General features: G+C 33.8%; 1 protein-coding gene across 1 annotated transcript; it reads left to right on the top strand.

Moving 5' to 3' along the window:
* Positions 1-8,911: 8,911 nt before the first annotated feature.
* LOC141601607 (protein FAR1-RELATED SEQUENCE 5-like) lies at positions 8,912-12,460 on the top strand. Its single transcript, XM_074421901.1, has 6 exons — positions 8,912-8,945; positions 9,638-10,110; positions 10,486-10,847; positions 11,089-11,636; positions 11,684-11,808; positions 11,888-12,460. The coding sequence occupies exons 1-6, from the start codon at positions 8,912-8,914 to the stop codon at positions 12,458-12,460; spliced, it is 2,115 nt and encodes a 704-aa protein (XP_074278002.1).
* The last annotated feature ends 10,956 nt before the right edge of the window (positions 12,461-23,416 follow it).

Below are 23,416 nucleotides of genomic sequence, written 5' to 3'. Positions count from 1 at the left end.
GCATTCCTGGTTCTAATTTTTTGTTTCTTTCTTTTATAATGCCTTTTTTGTTTGTGAGTGTGTCACGGTTTTATGTATGGTTTCCCTTTTTTTTTTTTGTCAGATTTCCTTTTTCCTATTGTTATAGATTTCAAATTTTGTATTTCAAATCTCGTCTTGTTATTATATTGTTTTGTTTCAGATCTGGTTTTAAAAAGATACACTCACATTTTTTAAAATTTACACTCGTATTAAATTTACACTCGTATTTCTTTAAATTTCCACTCATATTTCTTTACATTTACACTCACATTTCTTTACATTTACACTTGTATTTGTTTACATTTACACTCACATTTCTTTACATTTACACTTGTATTTGTTTACATTTACACTCACATTTCTTTACATTTACACTTGTATTTGTTTACATTTACACTCATATTTTTTTACATTTACACGCATTTTTCAGATTACACTCGTATTTCTTTACAGTTACACTTATTTCTTTACATTTACACTCGTATTTTTTACATTTACACTCATATTTCTTTACATTTACACTCGTATATCTGTACATTTACACTCAAATTATATAGATTTGCGCTCATAGTTTTTGTGGATATGAGTTGGTGGTGGAGGATGACGTTGGTGGTGTTTGTTGGTAGTCGGACTAAAATTTTACTCGTAAAGGACCAAAGTTAGACTTGTAAAGGACCAAAGTTACACTCAAAGGACCAAAGTTACACTCTTAAACCTTCAAATTTACACTCGTAGACCTTCAAATTTACACTTAAAATACTACATTTACACTCGTAAAACATCACATTTACACTTGGTAACATGTTAAGATTATATAAATTCAAAATTTTATATAGAAAATTGCCTAAAAATCAAATTTATACTCTTAAAATATTTACATTTACACTCGTAAAATGTTAAAATTATATAAATTTAAAATTTCCGTCACAAAAAATCAAATTTACACTCTTAAAAATATTACATTTACACTCGTAAAATATCAAATTTACACTTGTAAAATGTTAAAATTACATAAATTCAAAATTTCCGTCACAAAAAATCAAATTTACACTCTTAAAATGTTACATTTACACTCGTAAAACATCAAATTTACACTTGTCAAATGTTAAAATTATATAAATTCAAAATTTCCGTCACAAAAAATCAAATTTACACTTTTAAAATGTTACATTTACACTCTTAAAACATCAAATTTACACTTGTCAAATGTTAAAATTATATAAATTCAAAATTTCCGTCACATAAAATCAAATTTACACTCTTAAAATGTTACATTTACACTCTTAAAACATCAAATTTACACTTGTAAAATGTTAAAATTATATAAATTCAAAATTTCCGTAAAAAAAATCAAATTTACACTCTTAAAATATTACATTTACACTCGTAAAATGTTAGATTTACACTTGTAAAACTCATACAACATTACATTTACACTTCTGAAATCTGAAACTCAAAACTGATTAATTAGGGGCTAGAGAGAGAAAGAAAAATTAATTAGTATATAGAAATTTGATTAGTGAAATAATTTTTTTGTTAATTTCAATCTCAACCATCCATTTCAATCCAACCATCCACATTTTTTTCCTTTTCTTTTTAATAGTGCTTAATCCATCCCTTCTCCATCAATCTCAACCATCCATTTTCTCATCCAATGACCCTTAGAGAGACTTAGGGACTCAATGGCATATGGTGGAGTGGTGGACTCATAAGAACTCACATCTATATATATATATATATATATATATATAGAGTCAAGATCCGGTGAAAACGATCACTCGGTGAGAACGGTGAGAACGCATTATCCACCCCACTTATTAACAATTACTCCATATTAATAACAACAAACACTACCCAAAATCTATCTTACAAATCCCCACGCACCACCACGTGAAGCCCCGACTACCACCAGGAGGCGCCACCACAACCACCCCAGACAACTCCGGCGACCACCAACACTACCACCAGACGCCGATGAACACTCAAGTCCCTGTCTCTTTATCTCTAATCACGTTCTCTCTCTACTATGAAGATCAGATAACCGTCACTCTGTCGGCGGTCTCATTGTCGATTCGTCGTCGATACTCCACGCTACTATCACCAACCGACAATAAGCGACGCCAGACCACGGCGCACCAATTGAGATCTCCTCCTCATCGCCACCACCGTCGGAACTCCGATCAAATTTCCAATCAACCTCTCCGCTATCCACGACTAAAAATAATCGACGACGACTAAAAATAAGCGCGCTTATTATAATCGGAGCTTCTTGTTATCTTACCGATCATCACCATCAGTCGCCGGTAGTAACTCCGACAATCATACCGCTGCTACTCACCATTTTCTCACCACTCCAAAAATCACCGGCGACGTCACCGACAACCCCCTTACAACATCGGCGATCTCACGAACCACTACAGCCTAATCCACTATTATCACCACCGCGTTGAACCATGGTGAAGAGATCAGTTTGTTCTTGCCAAAACCATTAATTATTTGACCAAAAAGAAGGAACAAAACTAGTATAGAAGAGTCGTAAGTAACAGCTCCTATATTTTCTAAACCCATGAAAATAATGTCAAATTTATTATGAATTGAAAACAACAAGGAGATCGGAAATGGAGGAATCTTTAATGGAGAGATATAATTGCATGAATTCATTTAGTTCGTGTTTAAGACTAGTGTCATTACTGTCAATGTGTAGTTATAGAACAAAATTGTTATTTGGAGTAGTGTGAGTGTGTGACTAGTGTCCTAGATAATCTGACAAAATGTCGGTTGAAGAAGGTGTAATTTGGGGATTTTTGTAAATTGGATTTCAGTGGTGTATTTTTGTGTATTTAGAATATGTATTTGTGTATGTAGAATAATAATTTGTGTATCTAGCTAATTCGTAATTTTTGTCATATAGAAAAAAATGTACGTAGATGAAAAAAGATGTATCTGTATTGGGTATAAAATGTACCTTGAAATTATTGTAAAAAAATTTCTATAATGATCTAAAATGTATCTGAGATTTGGTAAAAAAAAAATATTGTTTATACTCCGTCAAAAAATGTATCTAGGATCATGTAAAAAAGTGTATCTATGATATGTTAAAGTTTATATGAGATTTGGTAAAGGTAAAAAAAAAGTGTATCTATCATATATTTTAATTTATCTACTATATATTTTTATGAGAACGGTGAGAAAGCACTAGATACATCAGAATAGATATACTAGGTACCTTTTTTTTAACTCAGATGCACTTTTGACTATCATAGGTACACTTTTTAGCATGTAGATACATTTTTTTTCCATCTTGGATACACTTTTTACTTGAATTCTATACACTTTTTTTTACGAATTCTTTGATACACTTTGTAATATTGTAGGTACGTCTTTTTTTTATTGCAGGTACATTTTCCCCATGTGTGATACAAAAAATAAGAACTACTTAGATACACCAAATATTGAGCTAGATACACGAATATGTGAGCTAGATACACGTATATAACATGAATCGTATACAAAAAAATAACAACAAATAAAAATACGAGAGTACACTAAAATTACAATCCCTATTCTAAAATTACTAAAGTACACTAAAAAATCCTACACATTATTCGAAGATTACATCAATTTCCTCTTCCTTAATTACTAAGAAAATGAACAACTAGATTCCACTTACCTTTTCCATAAAAAACCAACAAATCTCACCCTTCCTTATCAACTTCACAAAACAACAAAAATTCACCCAAAGAAATTGCAGTAGCCCGATTACATAAACATTTATCACCAAAATCAAGCAAATCTCAAAGATTTACCAAACAACATCAAACTAATCACAGCAAACACCGATAAATTTACATTGGATTACATAAGCTAAGCGATATGTTTATCATGATTAAGATGGAGTTAAAAGAAGGAGTTGGATCGAATCTCGTCTCCAGGAATGTTGTTTTTGTGGGTGGTGGGGACGACGGCATGGTAGCTCGTGATGTTGTCGGCGTCGTTTAGGTTGATCGGTAACGTTGTCGGTGATTTCAGGGGTATATGGTGATGTCAGCGGCATTGGTCGTGGTGGCTGCCGGCGACCGGTGGTTGTGGATGTGGCCGTGGTAGTAGCTTAGTCGGTTGTTAGTGGGTTGTTGAGGAAAGTTTGGGAATGGCTGAAGATTTTTTATAGGAGTATTTGTTTTGGTCGTGGATCTCAGTCGTAGAATGTTTTTAAATCCAATGGTTGTAGGTCGTTCTCACCGTTCTCACCGAATAGTCGTTCTCACCGGATCTTAAATCTTTATATATATATACTCCCTCGTAATAGAATAAGATTAATTATCTCCCTTATTTTCTCTCTACCTCCTGGAAAAGTAGCAAACAAACCCGAATCTTTGATACTAGGTGCAATTTAATCCTTTTAACGTGCAAATTGCCTCCCTACGTTTCACTTAAAAGTGTAATTAAGCGTAGTTGAATAATTATCTTTCTGTTATGAAATATTATTATATGGATGTCCATATCATAGAATACTCTAGAATATATTATCTTATGGAAACTTTATCCCATTGTATTGCATATATATATATATGTATATATATATATATATATATATATATATGTATATATATATATATATATATATATATATATGTATATATATGTATAGAGGAAGGATCAACTAAGGTCCTCTATATATTTGAGTCCATAAGTCCTATTGTGAGCCATTGGATGGAGGGAGATGGATGGCCAAGATCAACCTCCAAAAGTGTGTTTATGTACTAATATCACTCATTCTCTCCTCCTTCACTAATCCTTCTAATTAATCACTAATTCACTATAACTTCTTTTCCTCTCATCCACTTCTCTCATATATCACACAACTCATCTTCTCTCTAAAACCCCAAAAAATAAAAACCCAAAAAATCCAAATAAATAAAAAACCCAAAACCCAAATAAATAAATAAAACCCAAAAAATCCAATTAAATCAAAAAACCCAAAAAATCCAATTAAATCAAAAAACCCAAATAAATCATTCATTCTTCTCTTCCTCATTCACCACCACCCACCACTATCCCACCCAACACCAACTCACCGCCCACCACCGCACCGCCGCCACCGCACCGCCGCCAACTTTTTTTTTTTTTTTTTTTTTCCTCGGTTTTTTTTTTTTTTTTTTTTTTTTTTTTTTTTTGTTTGTTCTTTATTTTCATGTTTTGAGTTGTTTTTTCCATTCATTTTTTGTTGTTGTCTTTTATTTTCTTTTATTTTGTTACTTCTCCTTTTTTATTCATTTTCTCAAATCTCTTCTTGTTATACTTTTTTTAAAGATTTCGGGTTTTAAATCTTGTTATTTGGTTTATTTTAGATTTCGGGTTTGGTTGGGTTGTTGGTTTTTTGGTTTTATTATTGTTATTTGGTTTTTTGTTTTTGTTATTATGAGTTTTTTGGTTTTTGTTATTATTTTTTTTTCATATTTTTCATATTTATTGTTTGATTTTTTAACTATTTACGACTAAAGTTATACATTTTATGACCAAAGTTATACAAAAATGCACCAAAGTTATACAAAAAATGGACTAAAGTTATACAAAAAATTGGACTAAAGTTATACAAAAATGAACCAGAGTTATACAAAAATGAACCAAAGTTATACAAAAATGAACCAAAGTTATACAAGAATGGACCAAAGTTATACAAATATGGACTAAAGTTATACAAATATGGACTAAAGTTATACAAAAAAAGACTGAAGTTATACAAAAATATACCAAAGTTATACAAAAAAAGACTGAGGTTATACAAAAATGGACCAAAGTTATACAAAAATGGATTAAAGTTATACAAAAATGGACCAAAGTTATACAAAAATGAACCAGAGTTATACAAAAATGCACCAGAGTTATACAAAAAATGCACCAAAGTTATACAAAAAATGGACTAAAGTTATACAAAAATGCATCAGAGTTATACAAAAATGCACGAAAGTTATACAAAAAATGGACCAAAGTTATACAAAAAATGGACTAAAGTTATACAAAAATGGACTTTGGTGCATGTTTGTATAACTCTGGTGCATTTTTGTACAACTTTGGTGCATGTTTGTATAAACAGTGCATTTTTGTATAACTTTAGTCCAATTTTTGTAGAACTTTAGTCCATTTTTTTGTATAACTTTAGTCCATTTTTTGTATAACTTTGGTGCATTTTTGTATAACTCTGGTCTATTTTTGTATAACTTTGGTTCATTTTTGTATAACTTTGGTTCATTTTTGTATAACTTTAGTCCAATTTTTGTATAACTTTAGTCCAATTTTTTTTATAACTTTAGTCCATTTTTTGTATAACTTTGGTGCATTTTTGTATAACTTTGGTCATAAAATGTATAACTTTGGTGCATTTTTGTATAACTTTGGTTCATTTTTGTATAACTTTAGTCCAATTTTTGTATAACTTTAGTCCAATTTTTTTATTAACTTTAGTCCATTTTTTGTATAACTTTGGTGCATTTTTGTATAACTCTGGTCTATTTTTGTATAACTTCAGTCCAAAATTGTATAACTTTAGTCCAAATTTGTGTAATTTTAGTCCAAAATTGTATAACTTTATTCCATAAGAGTATAACTTCAGTCATAAAATGTATAAATTTAGTCATAAAATGTATAACTTTAGTCGTAAATAGTAAAAAAACCAAACAATAAAAAAAATAAAATCAAAACATACGTATAACTCTAGTCATACAATGTATAACTCTAGTCACAGTTTGTATAACTCTAGTCAATTTTTTGTATAACTTTAGTCCAATTTTTGTATAACTTTAGTCTTTTTTTGTATAACTTTGGTCATAAAATGTATAACTTTAGTCATAAAATGTATAACTTTGGTCATAAAATGTATAACTTTAGTCATAAAATGTATAACTTTAGTCGTAAATAGTAAAAAAATCAAACAATAAATATGAAAAATATGAAAAAAAAAAAATTAATAACAAAAACCAAAAAAACTCATAATAACAAAAACAAAAAACCAAATAACAATAATAAAACCAAAAAACCAACAACCCAACCAAACCCGAAATGTAAAATAAACCAAATAACAATAAAAAAAAACCAAATTTAATTATCGTGTGTATAACTCTAATGTTTTAAGTGTATAACTTTAGCCATAAATAGTATAACTTTAATGTTTTAAGTGTATAACCAACAAAGAAATTAATAACCAACAAAAATTAAAAACCAAATAACAATTACAAAATAAAGTAAATATGACAAAAACACAAAAAAACCAATAGATCTAAAAAAAACACCACCACACAAAATTAATACCAAATCTCAAATAATAATAAAAATAACTAAACTAAAAAAAATCAAATAACAAAAAAAAAAAAACAAAACCAAACCAAACAAAAAAAAACCAACAAAACAAAGAACAATAAACCCAAAACAATAACCAAAGTACAAAAACAAAAATAAAACAAAACACAAAGAACAAAAAAACCATAAACGCAGTATTGGCGGAACACAAAGAACACAAAAAACATAAACACAAAATAAAACAAAACACAAAGAACACAAAAAACAAAGAACAAAACAAAAAAAAAATGGAAGGAGGAGGAAGGAAGGAAGGACGGCGGAGGGAGTATTGGCGGCAGGAGGTGCGGGAGGAGGAGGAAGGACGGCGGGAGGGTGGCTGCTGGTGTTTAGGGTGTCGGGTTTAGGGTGTCGTTGGGGAGGAAGGAGGAGGGAAGGACGGCGGAGGGAGTATTGGAGGCAGGGGAGGAGTGCGATCGTGCGGTTGTGGGCTGGTGGCGAGGAGTGCGGTTGTGGGTTGTTGTGGGTCCGGTGGAGCAGGGGAGTTGTGGGTTGCGGGTTGGTGGTTGATGGCGAGGAGTTGTGGCTTGCGGGTCGGATCTCGAAAAAAAAAAAAAAAGAAAGGAGAAGGGAGAGGCGTGGTGAGTGGTGGTGGAAGGAGGAGGAAGGACGGAGGGAGGCGGCAGTTGTTGTTGTTGTCGGGCTGTCGGTTGTGGGTGGTTGTGTGTGTGTGGTGGGGGGCGGCAGACGAGAGAGGGAGGGAGGTAGGGAGGGAGGTGTTTGAAAATGGTGAATGGTGGTGGAGTAAAGGAGGGAGGACGTATGTTTGAATATGGTGATGTTTGGTTTTTTTTTTTTTTGTTGATTTGGGTTTTTTTTTGTTTTGTTGATTTGGGTTTTTTTTTTTTTTGAGAGAATGAGAGAAAGATGAGAGAGAATGAGTGTATGAGAGAAGTGTGAATGAATGAATAATGAGGAAGTGAGTTGGGAGATTAGAATGGTGGAAGAGTTGTACACAATTAGGTAGAGTTATACACAATTAGGGAAGAAGATTAGGGAGGGAGAATTGTAGCCCTCCATTGAGATGTAATCTCATCCCTCCATCCCTTCCATCCAAAGGCCCTTATAAGGACTTAGGGACTTATATGATAAGAGGACCTTATAAGAACCCTTCTCTATATGTATATATGTATATATATATATGTATATATATATAGAGAGAGAGAGAGAGGGGTTCAAATGAGTCCATCATAATATGGAAGTCCCTAAGTCCTAATGTTAGCCATTGGATGAGAGGAAATCAATGGATGAGATTATTAGGGGTTAGTTGGAAACAAAAAAAGGAAAAAAAAAATAGTTAATGAAAGGAATACACTTTTTATCAAATCGATGCTGATTACCTTGCAATCATAAATACTGTTTAATCCTTCCTCCTTCCTTTTTTCCATAATATCACGTTCACTTCATACAAACTATTCTTCTTCCTCCTTATTTCCATCTTCATCCCTTCTACCTGCTTAAACACAAAAAACGATTGGTAACCTACGTTCATTAAGAAATCCTTATTTTTCATTCTCAAGCGCGTTATTTTGCTTTTATCATGGCTGAAATGGAAATTGTACCAGTTGAGAATGGTAAGTTGCTCTCCTTTGTTCCTTGTTAGGTTACCAATTCATTCTTTTTTTGTGTTTGCTCTGGTTTTTTTTCCATTGGTTTTTTTTTTTGCTCTTATTTACAGTAATTGTAATCCTTTTTTTGTTTTGCTTATGTTTTTGCTGTGTGTTTTTTATTTTCTACTTGCTTAAACTCTAATCATCTTTTTTTTTGTCATCTTGGTTTTTCGTTCTGATTTGCAGTCAGTGAATTTTTTTTTTTTTTTGCTCATGTTTTTGCTGCTTTTTTTTTTATTTTCTACTTACTTAAACTTATGCATGACATGAAGATTAACATGGAGGTGGCTATCCTTCTAACTGAGAACTCTAAGCCTCTGTTCTGGAACGCTTTCACCATCTGATTATGAAACTCTAAGCTTTCAAACTGAAAACTTTAAGCATCTGATTATGAAACTTTAAGCATCTGTTTCGGAACTTTAAGTAATGAGTTTAGCACTTTAAATTTGGAATTTTAAGCAATCAGTTTAACACGTAAAGCCTTCAAACTGAAAACTTTAAGCATTGATTATGAAACGCTAAGCCTTCAAACTGAAAACTTTAAGCATCTGTTTCGGAACTTTAAGTAATGAGTTTAGCACTTTAAATTTGGAATTTTAAGCAATCAGTTTAACACGTTAGTCGGTAATTTTATACTTGCTTCTATTTTGTTAAAGGTGATGACTTACCAACAGCCCCGGTAACCGAGGAGGAATTGTGTCGTCAAGTGGAAGATATATTTACACCGTATGTCGGTATGCAATTCGGGGACATGGAGGAGGCTATCACTTTTTATATGGTTTACGCGCTTGGTATTGGGTTTGATGTGCGCAAGTACACAACCAAGAAGTGGCGTGATGGCACTATAAAATCGAAGCTTTTGGTGTGTAACCGTGAAGGTTTCACTAAGACAAATAAGGAGAGCATGTGTAAAGAGGTTGATGGAGAAAAGCAGGAAAGAAAAGCTAAGTTAAAGAGAGTGGGGTGCAAGGCTAGGGTGAGGTTATTTTTGAAGAACGGGCTCTTAGTAGTAGATAGGTTTGATGCAGAACATAATCATGAGCTTGTATCTGTGAGAGATAGAGAATTTCAGAAGTTATCAAGAAATATTTCGAAGTATCATATGGGATTGATCATCGCAAATTCAAGGGTGAGTGAACATAAATTATTAAGTCGAGTTAATTATTTGAGTTTGGAGTTTTTATTTTTCCTAGATAAAGGTTTAGAATTCCTAGTGAAAGTGTTATAACATTTGAATTAAAGTTTGAAACTGTGGTGTTCTAATAACAGGAAGTTACCATTGAAAAGAAGTTTCAGGATATATGTAAAAAATATGGCTATTAATGGTATAAAATATGAAACTGGATATAAGAATTTTGTCTGTTGTCAAAGTGTTGAAACTAGTGAATTAAAGTTTCAGACAGAATGCTTGAAGTTTTCAATTTGGAATAGGGCATAACAGAGTAAAGAATTGATCAGTTGTAGTAACAGTTTGTTTGATTGTTTCATTTTTTTTTTGTGGCAGCTGAATATAGGTCCAACAAGGACTTACAGAATGTGTAAGGAACTTGTTAAGGGGTTCGAGAATATTGGAGCTAGTTTGAACGACTTCAAGAATTTTAAGAGAGACATTAAGTGTTTTATTCATGAAAGAGACGGACAACTTTTTATTGATCGTTTCAAGAGCTTGGCAGAGACTCAACCAGGTTTCTACTTCGACTATGACGTTGACGAATATGGCAGTCTACGAAGGGCAATTTGGGCAGATGGTATTGCTAGGAGGAACTATGCTGCCTTTGGTGAAGCCGTTTCTTACGACCCGACTTACTCTACCAACAAGTACTCGATGGTTTTCACCCCATTCACTGGGGTTGACAACCACAAACGGTAAGTAACCTTTTGTTGTGCAATTATTGCTAAGGAAAATCATGAATCATTCAAGTGGGTTTTTGAAAGGTTTCTCATTGCAATGGGGGGTAAGGAACCGGAATATATAATAATGAGATCGGGACCGGGAATTATTAAATCTTTCCCCCTTGTTTTTAAGGCGCAAGACATCGGTTTTGTATGTGGCATATTATGAATAAGGTGCCTATTAAGTATGGAAGTACAAGACACGATTACCAAGATTTCTTGAAGAAATTAAAATCTTTGTTATATGGGACGAGGATCTTGAAGCGGATGAGTTTGATGGTAAATGGTTGGAAATTATGGCCCAACACGATGTTGGTGACGTTGAGTGGTTCACTGAATGTTACTCTAAAAGGAGGCAGTGGGTGATGGCCCATTGTAAAGACTTGAAAATGGGTGCTATAATGAGGACTACTCAGAGGTCGGAGAGTGAGAATAGGTTTTTTAAGAGGTTTGAGCACAAATCTGGTACTTTGGTTGAGTTTCTGATGCGTTTTGAAAGTGCTATGGAGCAACAGAGGCACAATCAGAAGAGACTTGACAACGAAAACCGGCAATCAAACCCTAAGTTGTCGAGTAAGATGGCATTAGAGAGTGATGTAGCTAGGGTTTACACACACAACATGTTTGAGGAGTTTCAACAGGAGCTGAAGTACTCCACTAATACATGTAGTTGCAAGGGTTTCATTGTATTGGATAACATAGAGGTGAGCACCGTGCAGGACTCGGAGAGGAATCGCAATTTTGAAGTTAAGTTCAACCCAGGTATGAAACTCGCTATTTTTTTTTATTTGTTTTTTCCTGTAAATTAGGTCTGAATGTCATAAAGTTTTGCTTTGTCTATTACAACGTTTCATATAATCAAGTTAAAGTTGCGAGATTCAGTAATGAATCATTACGTTTAAAAAGTTCCATGATGGGTGATTTAAAGTTTAAGGTAATTCTATTAAAGTTACCAACCGCCACAATAAAAGTTTAATTTCCAGTTTTTAATGGATGCCACAGGTACATTGCAGGCGAGCTGTAGTTGCAGACTATTTGAGCGAAAGGGACTCCTATGTAGTCATGTAATTTGGATCTACTATGGTAATGGTGTTAAAAAATTGCCGGAATGTGGAGTTGCTAGAAGATGGACAAAGGATGCATATCAGGGAATTGAGTGCAGTTTTAATGGACCGGAATTTGTGGATGTGGATATCATAGACGCAAAACAACTTGAGATGACAAAATTGTGGTCGGAAGTTCACGAGACCATTGGAATTCTTGGTGGGAAGGAGAAGGAGGATATTCAGAACCTTACCAATTTAATAAGAGAGTTCAAGGAAAAGCTATGTCCGTCAAGTGAGAAATTGAGTAAAGAAGAAGAATTGGAAAGCTACTTGGTTGTAAGGCAAGTAAGGAGATCACCATACTGCCACCTAAAATTTCGAAAAACAAGGGAAGTGGGAAAAGGATTGTATCTAGTAAGTCGAAAGCTATTGCCATTGCAAGTAAGCCGAAACGTATGTGCAAAAATTGCAAACAAATGGCACACCACGACAAAAGGAACTGCCCTAACCCGTTTGCAGAGCGTCCACCACCATTGGTAGAGTCAAGTGAAGAAGAAGAGGAGGAAGAGGAGGAGGAAGAAGAAGAGGAGGATGAAGAATAGGTTGTGTCAGACGATTAGATGTTTTTTGTTTCAAATAGCAAGCTATTTCTTTGTATGTTTTGCATTTTTAAGTTTACTGTAAAAACAATTGGATGTTTTTTTGTGTTAACTTTTGACAAGAGATGACCAGAGATATGAAATAGAACTTTAGATGCTTGCTTATTAACGTTTCAATTAGTTGGCTTAAAATTTCACAGATGAGTTATAAAGTTCCAATAATGTAAGATTGAAGTTGCAATGAGTTTTAAAGTTTTTTGTGCGACATAAACTTAAAGTTTAAAATTAGAGGCTTAAAGTTTCCAAAAAGATGCTCAAAGTTTCAAAAATAAAAGTTCCAGTTTCGAAAATAAAGTTTCGAAAATGAAAGCTTGGAGTTTTGCAAATAAGTCTCAAAGTTTTAAAAATAAAAATTCCAGATTCGAAATTAAAGTTTCGAAAATTAAAGGTTGGAGTTTTGAAAATTAGCCTTAAAGTTTCGAAATGTAAGCTCAGTTTCAAATATGAGGATTAATGTTTCAAAAATAAAGTTTGAAAAATGTGTCTTAAAGTTTCCAAAAAGATGCTCAAAGTTTCAAAAATAAAAGTTCCAGTTTCGAAAATAAAGTTTCGAAAATGAAAGCTTGGAGTTTTGCAAATAAGTCTCAAAGTTTTAAAAATAAAATTTCCAGATTCGAAATTAAAGTTTCGAAAACGACAGGTTGGAGTTTTGAAAATTAGCCTTAAAGTTTCGAAAATGTAAGCTCAGTTTCAAATATGAGAATTAATGTTTCAAAAATAAAGTTTGAAAAATATGTCTTAAAGTTTCCAAAAAGAGGCTTAAAATTTCAAAAATAAAAGTTCAGTTTGAAATTAAAGTTTGAAAATTAATGCTTGAGTTTTGCAAATAAGTCTTAAAGTTTTAAAAATAAAATTTCCAGATTCGAAATTAAAGTTTGAAAACGACAGTTGGAGTTTTGAAAATTAGCCTTAAAGTTTCGAAAATGTAAGCTCGATTTCAAATATGAGGATTAATGTTTCAAAAATAAAGTTTGAAAAATATGTCTTAAAGTTTCCAAAAAGAGGCTTAAAATTTCAAAAATAAAAGTTCAGTTTGAAATTAAAGTTTGAAAATTAATGCTTGAGTTTTGCAAATAAGTCTTAAAGTTTTAAAAATAAAATTTCCAGATTCGAAATTAAAGTTTCGAAAATGAAAGGTTGGAGTTTTGAAAATTAGCCTTAAAGTTTCGAAAATGTAAGCTCAGTTTCAAATATGAGGATTAATGTTTCAAAAATAAAGTTTGAAAAATATGTCTTAAAGTTTCCAAAAAGAGGCTTAAAATTTCAAAAATAAAAGTTCCAGTTTCGAAATTAAAGTTTCGAAAATTAATGCTTGGAGTTTTGCAAATAAGTCTTAAAGTTTTAAAAATAAAATTTCCAGATTCGAAATTAAAGTTTCGAAAATGAAAGGTTGGAGTTTTGAAAATTAGCCTTAAAGTTTCGAAAATGTAAGCTCAGTTTCAAATATGAGAATTAATGTTTCAAAAATAAAGTTTCAAAAATGTGTCTTAAAGTTTCCAAAAAGAGGCTTAAAGTTTTAAAAATAAAAAAGGCTCAAGTTTCAATAATTTGACTAAAAGTTTCCAAAAAGACGCTTAAAGTTTCAATTATTTGGCTTACAGTTTCAAAAAAACATGCTTAAAGTTTCAAAATTAAAGTTTCAGTAATTTGGCTTAAAGTTTCAAAAAACATGCTTAAAGTTTCAAAATTAAAGTTTCAGAAATTTGGCTTAAACTTTCAAAATTAAAGTTTAGAAATTAAAGTTTCAATTATAATGCTTAAAGTTTCAAAAATGAGGTATAAAGTTTCAAAAATGAGGTATACAGTTTTAAAAGTTGAAGTTTCAGGTTGGCGGCCTAAAGTTTACAAAATAAATGATTGCAGTGAGTGAGTTAGTACCAAACTATATAAAGTGCGGAAGTTGGTGAATTACAGTTTCATATTGGACGCTTAAAGTTAAAAATACAAAGTTTTATCATTACTGAAACTTTCAAAAAAAGGGGCAGGTTGAAATATGCCACTGATCACATGCCTCAGCATTCAAAATATTCAAAACCATCAAGTAACCAGTACTAATATTCAAAACCATCAAGTCACCAGTAATAATACAACATTCGTAACGTTTTACTTCTACTTATTTTTTAGGCATAATCTTAGCGATTTTGCGCCTAGCATATACAATTTTCCATAAGTCTTCTTTCCGAGCCACAAATGAATTCACGTTGTCCAAAACTTCCTTTCGTATTTTGTTCATATCAGCTAGGACAAGGGTTGCTGCCAGTTGTATGACCAAGTAACGCCGATTTACCTTCCTCACAAGGTCTTCGTGCTCGAACGTTGCACCCTCGTAGAATAGCATATGCATCATGGTGAATATACCAGACTCAAGTAAATTTTGTTTTGATGACTGCCATGGAAATTTAATCTGTCGGTGGGGGAACGTTGCAACATCACGTGCTCTACCAACGGTTCTTGATTCCAAAAAGTCGCTCAATGCACCAGACTACAAGTCAAAGAATGAAACTGATTGTCAAGCACAATTATACGAGACATAATTAAATTAATATCAGACTAAGTAGCATCAAATGTGAGAAATAATGAGGCCTAAAGTTTCGAAAATAGAGTGTTAAAAGTAATGATAAAAGTTGCAAAAATTAGCCTTAAAGTTTCAAACTGTATGCTGAAAGTTTAGTGATTAAAGTTTCAAAATTATTGCTTAAAGTTTCAGAGGGGATGATTAAAGTTTCAAAAGTATTGCGAAATTAGGAAATTCAAACTTACAATTATACGAGACACTCTGAACATCTTAGAGGTGTCACTGTCAATATGAAACTGATGATCAAGCACATCCACTGTCTCTGAGATGAAGTTGATACAAATGCAAGCAAAATAATCATCAACATTAACCGGTATGAAAAGGTAGTCTGCATTCAAGTTGAACGTCCTCCCACAGCTCTTTATGAACAGGTCCCAAACATGGAAAAGTGTATCATAGTGGGTATCATAAGGTGTGCCCTGTTCTTGACAATCTAGCAGTCTCATTAACACGTCCTACAAAAGAAGTTTATGATGAAGCCAGTAGAGATACACAGGGAAATGGCCATATTATCTCCAACATTGTACTTTTGATTCAAGGGTAGATATTAGATGCATACCGTATGGCGTAATCCGAAGAAAGCCATCCTTGCGACCTTATTGTCCTCTGACTCTATTCGATTTAACAACTTGGACCAGCATTCAATCACTCTTGTGGACATTTTTTCTTCCGGTAGCATTGACATTATATCATCCCTACAAAGCATGGCATTGGTTCCGTAATCCGCAAGGTGTTCCCTGTAAGGCGAATATATCAGTTTACCTATGACCCTTATGAATTCAAGTAAATCATTTTGGGTAGACATAGAACATGAACGTACCTAGGGTCCATTGTGTGGTCGTCAAGGAAGCAGTAGTCCGCAACGTTCTTCCTTAAATTGGGAACATCCTTGAGTAATAATTGGTTGTTCCTTAGAGTCTTGGAAATCACAAGCAATCCTAAATCGGCAACATCGTATTCAAGGGAGCAACCAAGGCCATCTCCCTTCCCACGAGGACGGCTCCTAATAGCAGATAGTTGTGCACTAGAAGATGAAGGAGCGACAGAGGACTTAACTGCAGGGGTATTTGAATCAGATCTACTAAACCGGGAGCGTTTAGCGGTTTCATTCACAACATGAGAATCAGAATTTCTTTTCGGGGGGTTTGGTTGAGGAGGTGTTTTGAAGGAATCCTCCCGTGTTGAACTTGAACACGCAAGAGCTTTGTACTCTTTGAAGGACTTCACCGCGTCTAACACTTTTTGTCTTGAGAGGTTAATGTCACTTAGAACTAGTGTCGCGGCAATTTCAGCTCTGCACAAATTCATAGCATCCATGGTGCCTAACCCGCAATCAAATGCAACCCCAGTATACAGAAGCATGTGAATCATTGTATATGTACCGCAATCGTTAGCTGAGTAGCCTAAACCTTTCCATCTGAAGTTAACGTTCACGAACTTAAACTCGCTAACCTTAGAACCTTTGCTTAACCCTTTGGAAAGCATGTACTTGCCCATTTCTTTGACCTGTAAGTGATTCCAATATGGTTCAAATCAGACAGTTGAATTGACAGTTCAACATATGAAAAGTTAATTGGATATCATCAGATGTGAAATAAAGTTTCAGATGACAGGCTTCTAATGTTATATACATTGTGTATTGAAGTTGTAAACATTGTGTATTGAAGTTTCAGGAGATAGATTTAAAGTTATAAAAACACATGACAACTGGAAAACAGATGTTGTGTATTAAATTGACTTTCAGTTACATTATAATGATTCAGAATACAACCTTAGAGTTTTAAAAATCAAGATGTGAAGTTGAAAAGGAAGATAGATGATTGAAGAATCACAAACAGTGAACTAACACATTAGTTAAGGGTAGTTTACTCACACAGATGCGTGCAACGCCTGCATAAGGCAGAATGTCAAAATCCTCGCCATATGAACGATTGTCAAGGTATTCAACCTGCTCCGCTGGGAAATTTATACTTACGCAACAATAATGGTCACCAGCTAAAACAGGAATAAAGACCTGGAATCAAAAAAATAGAGGCAGTCAAAACCTATTTAATCAAGGCCTGAAAACAGATTAAATGAGCTAAAACAACATGAAAGATGCTATAAGGATACACATACCAAATCAGAGTCAATATGAAAGCGAGTTGGACAATCTTTCTCCCACATGTCCCACGCATTGAAAATCTCTTCACTAAGGTCCAACACTTCCCCCTTTTTTTGGGCATACCAAATTTGGACCGCAGGACCCTGACCAAGCATAGGGTATAAGTCACAGTTACTGAAAGTTAGATAAAAAATAAATGGCTGAAAAACTCACGGCACATACAGTGTGACTAAGACCAAACCAACAACGGGAAGTTGGGACTGGTGCAGTGTTCTGATTTCTGATGTAGTTGAGTAGTATAGACCAACAATCGATGACACTGTTGAGGATCTGAACCCAAGGTTCTAACGACACAATGTCCTCCCGTGGAATGCTGTATACGTCGGTGAATGATACAATTGATTCCCTAATTCAGAAATGCAATAAGAATGTTAAAATGTTAAATGCATTATCTATAATGGATGAAGTAAATTTCCAATTAATATAATTTCAACTAATTTCTAGATTTCCTAGTTTACTTACGTTTTGCTATAGTTGTTTGCTTTATTAAAGATGTAATCCATTACATCCTTCCGCCAGCTAAAAACAGATGTGAACAGTCTCTTGTGGCAGCTCAAGAAATTAGAGACAATTAACTGCTCCGTAACGGGTGCCCCACAGTCAAAAGAGCACCCAAGGTTCTCAGGGGCAACAGCCATGCACGACAGATGGGTCTTTGAATGAAATAAAAAGGGATGGTGTACACCCTCAGTATGTGGAACGTAAGTTGAACGAGGTTCTTTATTTATCTCGTCAGACGCTTCCAAAGTACCCCCTCCGAACATCGCCTCAAACTCAATCTCTGACTCTCGCACTTCTTGTAAAATGACATTAATTTTAGCAGTAGAATAAACCTGAGCGGACCCAATCATTTGGGTAATAGACACTTCCGGTGCCTTTGCTGCAACATCATCAGCTTCCACATGATCTACTTCCATAACAGCCTCTCCCTCCCGCAGCTCACATACACTCTGATTATTTACAGCGGGTGTAGAAATACCTATATCGTCCAAATATTGAGTGGAGCAGTCTACATGTACCTCGTCATCAGATCCATGAACCTCCAAGCCATCACTTTCTTTGTTATCTGTATCACCCGCTAGATCACGTAAAACGCCAGTAATTTGCTGCAAACTCGAATGTAGGTCATCCTCAGGACGAATTGGGGTACCCGTCGAAGCTTCATGAAAAACAGGTGCTTTATCCACAGAATCTTTCATTCGCTGGGTTATATCAGTTACTTCAGCCACGTATCGATAAAGCACATCAGATTCAAAGAATGCTTGTGTAGATTGTGAAGGAACGTAATCAGTTGGGTCAATATGCGGAGTTGTTAGACGTTTGATCTTTGATGTTGCATCTGAGTACCACGCATGGAAGACAATTGCGTTCCGCTGCATCTTTAAGTAGAGCTCATGCAGAACCTATATTAAAAAAAAAAACATCCCCTTTGTCAAGTAAAACTTTAACTATCTTTTCTGCAACTATATTTCACTGTCAATCAAACTTTAACTATGTTTCATGAAACTTTATTTCACAACCAACATAACTTTAACTACCCTATATTAGAAAAAAAACATCCCACTGTCAGTAAACTTTAACTATCTTTTATGAAACTTTATTTCACTGTCACTAAAACTTTAACTATGTTTTATGAAACTTTATTTTACAAAGGATAGGCATCCCACTGTCAGTAAACTTTAACTACCCTATATTAGGAAAAAAGCATCCCACTGTCAGTAAACTTTAACTATCTTTTATGAAACTTTATTTCACTGCCACTAAAACTTTAACTATCTTTTATGAAAGTTTATTTCACTGTCACTAAAACTTTGACTATGTTTTATGAAACTTTATTTTACAACCAGCATAACTTTAACTATCTTTTAGGAACTGAGTTTTGAAGTTACACAATATAAGCATAGAGTTACAATCTACACAATTACAACTAAAAATAATATGATTTATCCAGTTGAAATTGAAATAGTTAGACAGAATGACAAATAGAAAAGCTCGACTTACATCCACAACTCTAGCTTGCAACTCCTGGTCGTCCTCAACACCTGGAGGTAGTTCTATCTGAATGAATTTCGTCTTAGGGGTTGAGTGTGATGTAGAAGCCAGTAGTAACTGAGGAGTTCTATTAGCAGTGATAGCATTTGGCTTATAAGAAGGTTGAATGCAGCGGGGATAACACACTTCCGAGAATATCTGTTTACCCAAAGATCCACTAACAAGCTCTCCCTTTATCCTATCGGCAATACTCTTGTCATCCCAATGTTTTATAAGTGGGAGGTCATGATGTGAGACTTTACCGCGAAAGTCAAATCTCTGGAAATATGTAATCATCAGGAAAGGAATACAGCCTCTCAAGCAAGTCGGCGATTTCCTAGATTCGAGACCAGCAGCGACCATCTGATCAAGCACATATGTACACCAGTCATATTGACTGATAAGACTTACGCCTTCAATAGCTGATAGAAGCTTCATATCGACCCCGTTTGACGTGGGTGCTAAGAATATTGTCATACTAAACAGTACAAATAACCGACAAAATTGGTCGCCCCCTTCTTTGTCTTCCTCAATGTCTTTTAACACCTTTCCTAGGGGAATTGGATCAGATGACTTTGACACGTTGTACTTCTTTCTCCACCGATCCTTCAGTTCCTTAATCACATCCTCGGTTGGCTCCTTCTTACGACCAGTAGGTACTAGTTCGAGTTCCTTAGGACCGCGTGGTAGCAGGAAGCAATCATGAACATCATGCTTACTCAACATGAACTCTTTCAGTTCGGAAGCCCTGAACACATACGTCCCATCATTAAAAGCTTCATAAAACAGGTCTACATGTTCAAGAGGGTACTTTACAAGCCTCAACTCAAGCAGTCCACCAAACCCGATACGCTTCACTGCTGCTCGCTGCTTATCATTCAACTCATTTATCAATTTCGAAAGTCTCTTACATCGACACTTTACCACAGTCGAGGGCGTGGATTTAGCAACAGCAGTCTTATCTTCAACTGCTATCACCGTCTGAACTTCATCTCCACCATCCGTCTTATCTTCAACTGCTATCACCGTCTGAACTTCACCGACGATCTTATCTCCACCATCAGCCTTATCTTCACCAGCCATCTGATCTTCAAACATCAGATATACAATATACTAAGCAGGTAAAAAAAAAAGCACAATCCTTGACCAAAACAAATTAGCTAAAAGCAGATATGTACACGGATTATCACTTTACAGAGCATGACATGAACACATCACCTTAGGATTGCTTAGTTTGCAGCAAATTAACATATACATTCAAACTACTCAAAATCTAAGACACCCCATAAACTAAAAGATGAATTAATCAAAACCCATTACAGCATAAATCATAAAAAAACACAATTTATGCAATTTAATCATAACAAAAGATAAAATATTGAATGGACTTACATAAATTCAGTGAATGACATAAAGATGGGAAATCACAAACCCCAATTTAGGTGAAGTTGTTGTTGTCTTTGATTTGAGTGTTAATTAGGGTTTATTAAACAATACAATCAGATCTAATTTGATGTTTTATCATCTAATATGGTGTTTTATGCCAGAAACCTAATTGATTGATTAATTGAAGTTCCTAAATTTGAAACAGTTACGAAAATATAACATCGCAGTTTCATAATCAATAAATTAAAGTTTTCCAATTGAAGTTACGATTGGATTAACATACTAGGACTTAATCTACTTAACACAATAATAAAACTGTTCATCTTATTAAACTAGGTAACCAAAAAAACAAAAAGGAAAACAAGAAAACAAAGCTGAGATTAAGTAATAAGCAGAAAGAGATAAATAACAATAATTCAAAACCTGAAAAATAACATGCAGATAGATCAACGAGGAAGACGACAAACAGTAACAACAACAACTTCAGTTTTGAATAATAATAATAATAATACGACATCTAATAATAGGTTTGCCGAAAAATAATAATAATAATAATAAGAAGAAGAAGAAGAAGAAGAAGAAGAAGAAGAAGAAGAAGAAGAAGAAGAAGAAGAAGAAGAAGAAGAAAGTATGGATTTTTTATACAATAAGAATAATAATAATAATAATAATAATAAGAAGAAGAAGAAGAAGAAGAAGAAGAAGAAGAAGAAAGTTGCAGATTTTATACCTGAATTGCAGAAAAATGGCGAACTCAAAATTGCAGAATAATGGTGACAAAAGTGACGACTTCAACTTTGCTGAAAAATGGTGCCTTCAAGTTTACAGGGGAAATTGAAAGGTCTGTGTAAGTAAGAGAGAAGAGAAGAAAAAAAAGAAAAAGGTATTCTGAATTTGGGTAAACGTGGGGAAATGGCGCCTTGTTAGTTTTAGAAAATTGTGAAGTGGGTAAACGTGGGGAAATGAAATTGCATGATTAATGTCATGCATGGGGAATTGGATGTGTGTTTTTTCTGGTTAAAATCTCAACCATCCAATTTTTATGATCCAAGGGCTTAAGATTGGACTTAGGGACTTATCTAATAGAAGGGGACTTAGATGAACCCATTTCTATATATATATATATATATATATATATATAGAGAGAGAGAGAGAGAGAGAGAGAGAGAGAGAGAGAGAGAGGGAGGGGAGTTCAAATGAGTCCACCTAAAATGGTGAGTCCACTAAGTCCTAAACCTAGCCATTGATCAACTAAGATGGATGGTTGAGATTTTAAAATTTTAAGATGAAAACTTTAATGTTTTATAAATGAAACTTTAATTTACGAGTGAAACTTTAATGCTAAAAATTGAAACTTTAATTTTTTTTAAACAATTTTTAATATAAAAATTTGAATTTATTTAATTTTACTGATTTTTAAATATAACTTTAATGTTTTACGAGTGAAACTTTAATACTAAAAATTGAAACTTTAATTTTTTTAAACAATTTTTAATATAAAAATTTGAATTTATTTAATTTTACTGATTTTTAAATATAACTTTAATGTTTTACGAGTGAAACTTTAATGCTAAAAATTGAAACTTTAATTTTTTTAGCCAATTTCTAATATTAAAATTAAAATTTATTTAATTTTACAGATTTATAAATATAACTTTAGTGTTTTAGGAGTGAAACTTTAATAATATAAATTATAACTTTAATTTTTTTAAACAATTTCTAATAAAAAAGTTTGAATTTATTAAATTTTCCTAATTTATAAATTCTATGTAAATATTATAATTTGATGAATGAAACTTTAATGTTTTACGATTGTAACTTTAGTCGTAATTTTTGAAACTTTATTTTTTTTAGGATTATAGCTTTATAATAATTTGAATTTATGTAATTTAGGTCCTTGGCAAGTATAATTAGTCAGCGTAACTTCAGTCCATATAAACGTAACTTTAATTCATATGCCTTGTAACTTTAATCCATGCCCCTAAAACCATGATGTAACCCTGCAAACGCCTCCACCACCAGCCACCATACGCGAAAAAAAAAAAAAAAAAAACAGAGATCTGAAAACGAAAAGAAAGAAAAAACAAAGAAAGGCAGTAGATTTGAAAATGAAAAGAAAAAACAACACACACCATAGATCTGAAAATGAAAAAAAAAAAAAAAAAAAAAAAAAAAAAAAAGCACCACAAAACGACCAACACCCCCACACGACCCACCAAAACACCACACCACCAATGAAATCTTAAAAAAAAAAAAAAAGAGAAAGGGGGAGGGATGGCGGCGGCGGCGGAAGTCACAACCACGACCAACCACCCCCAGATACCGCACCACAACACCACCCCACAACCAACAATCAAAACTGAAAAAAAAAAAAAAAAAAAAAAAAAAAAAAAAAAAAAAAAAAAAGAGAAAGAGTGGTGGCAGCGACGGGTGGTGCCGAGGGAGGCAGAAGAGAAGAGGAGGAAGGCGGCACAGGTGGTGCCCGAGGGAGGCAGAAGACAGGCGGCACAAATAAAAGGTGGTGGCGGCGTGGGGAGGAGGGGCGGTGGCGGCGGCGGCGGGAGGAGGGGCGGTGGCGGCGAGTTGAGAGGAGGAAGAGGAGAGAAGAGGGATTTAGAGGTTTAGAGAGAGAAGTAGAAATGAGGGGGGCAAATGAGTGAATGAATTGTATTAGGGTTTGT

The sequence above is a fragment of the Silene latifolia genome, chromosome 9, assembly GCF_048544455.1.
Source record: "Silene latifolia isolate original U9 population chromosome 9, ASM4854445v1, whole genome shotgun sequence".
NCBI lineage: Eukaryota > Viridiplantae > Streptophyta > Magnoliopsida > Caryophyllales > Caryophyllaceae > Silene > Silene latifolia.
This window is presented reverse-complemented; position numbering and strand designations above follow the sequence as displayed.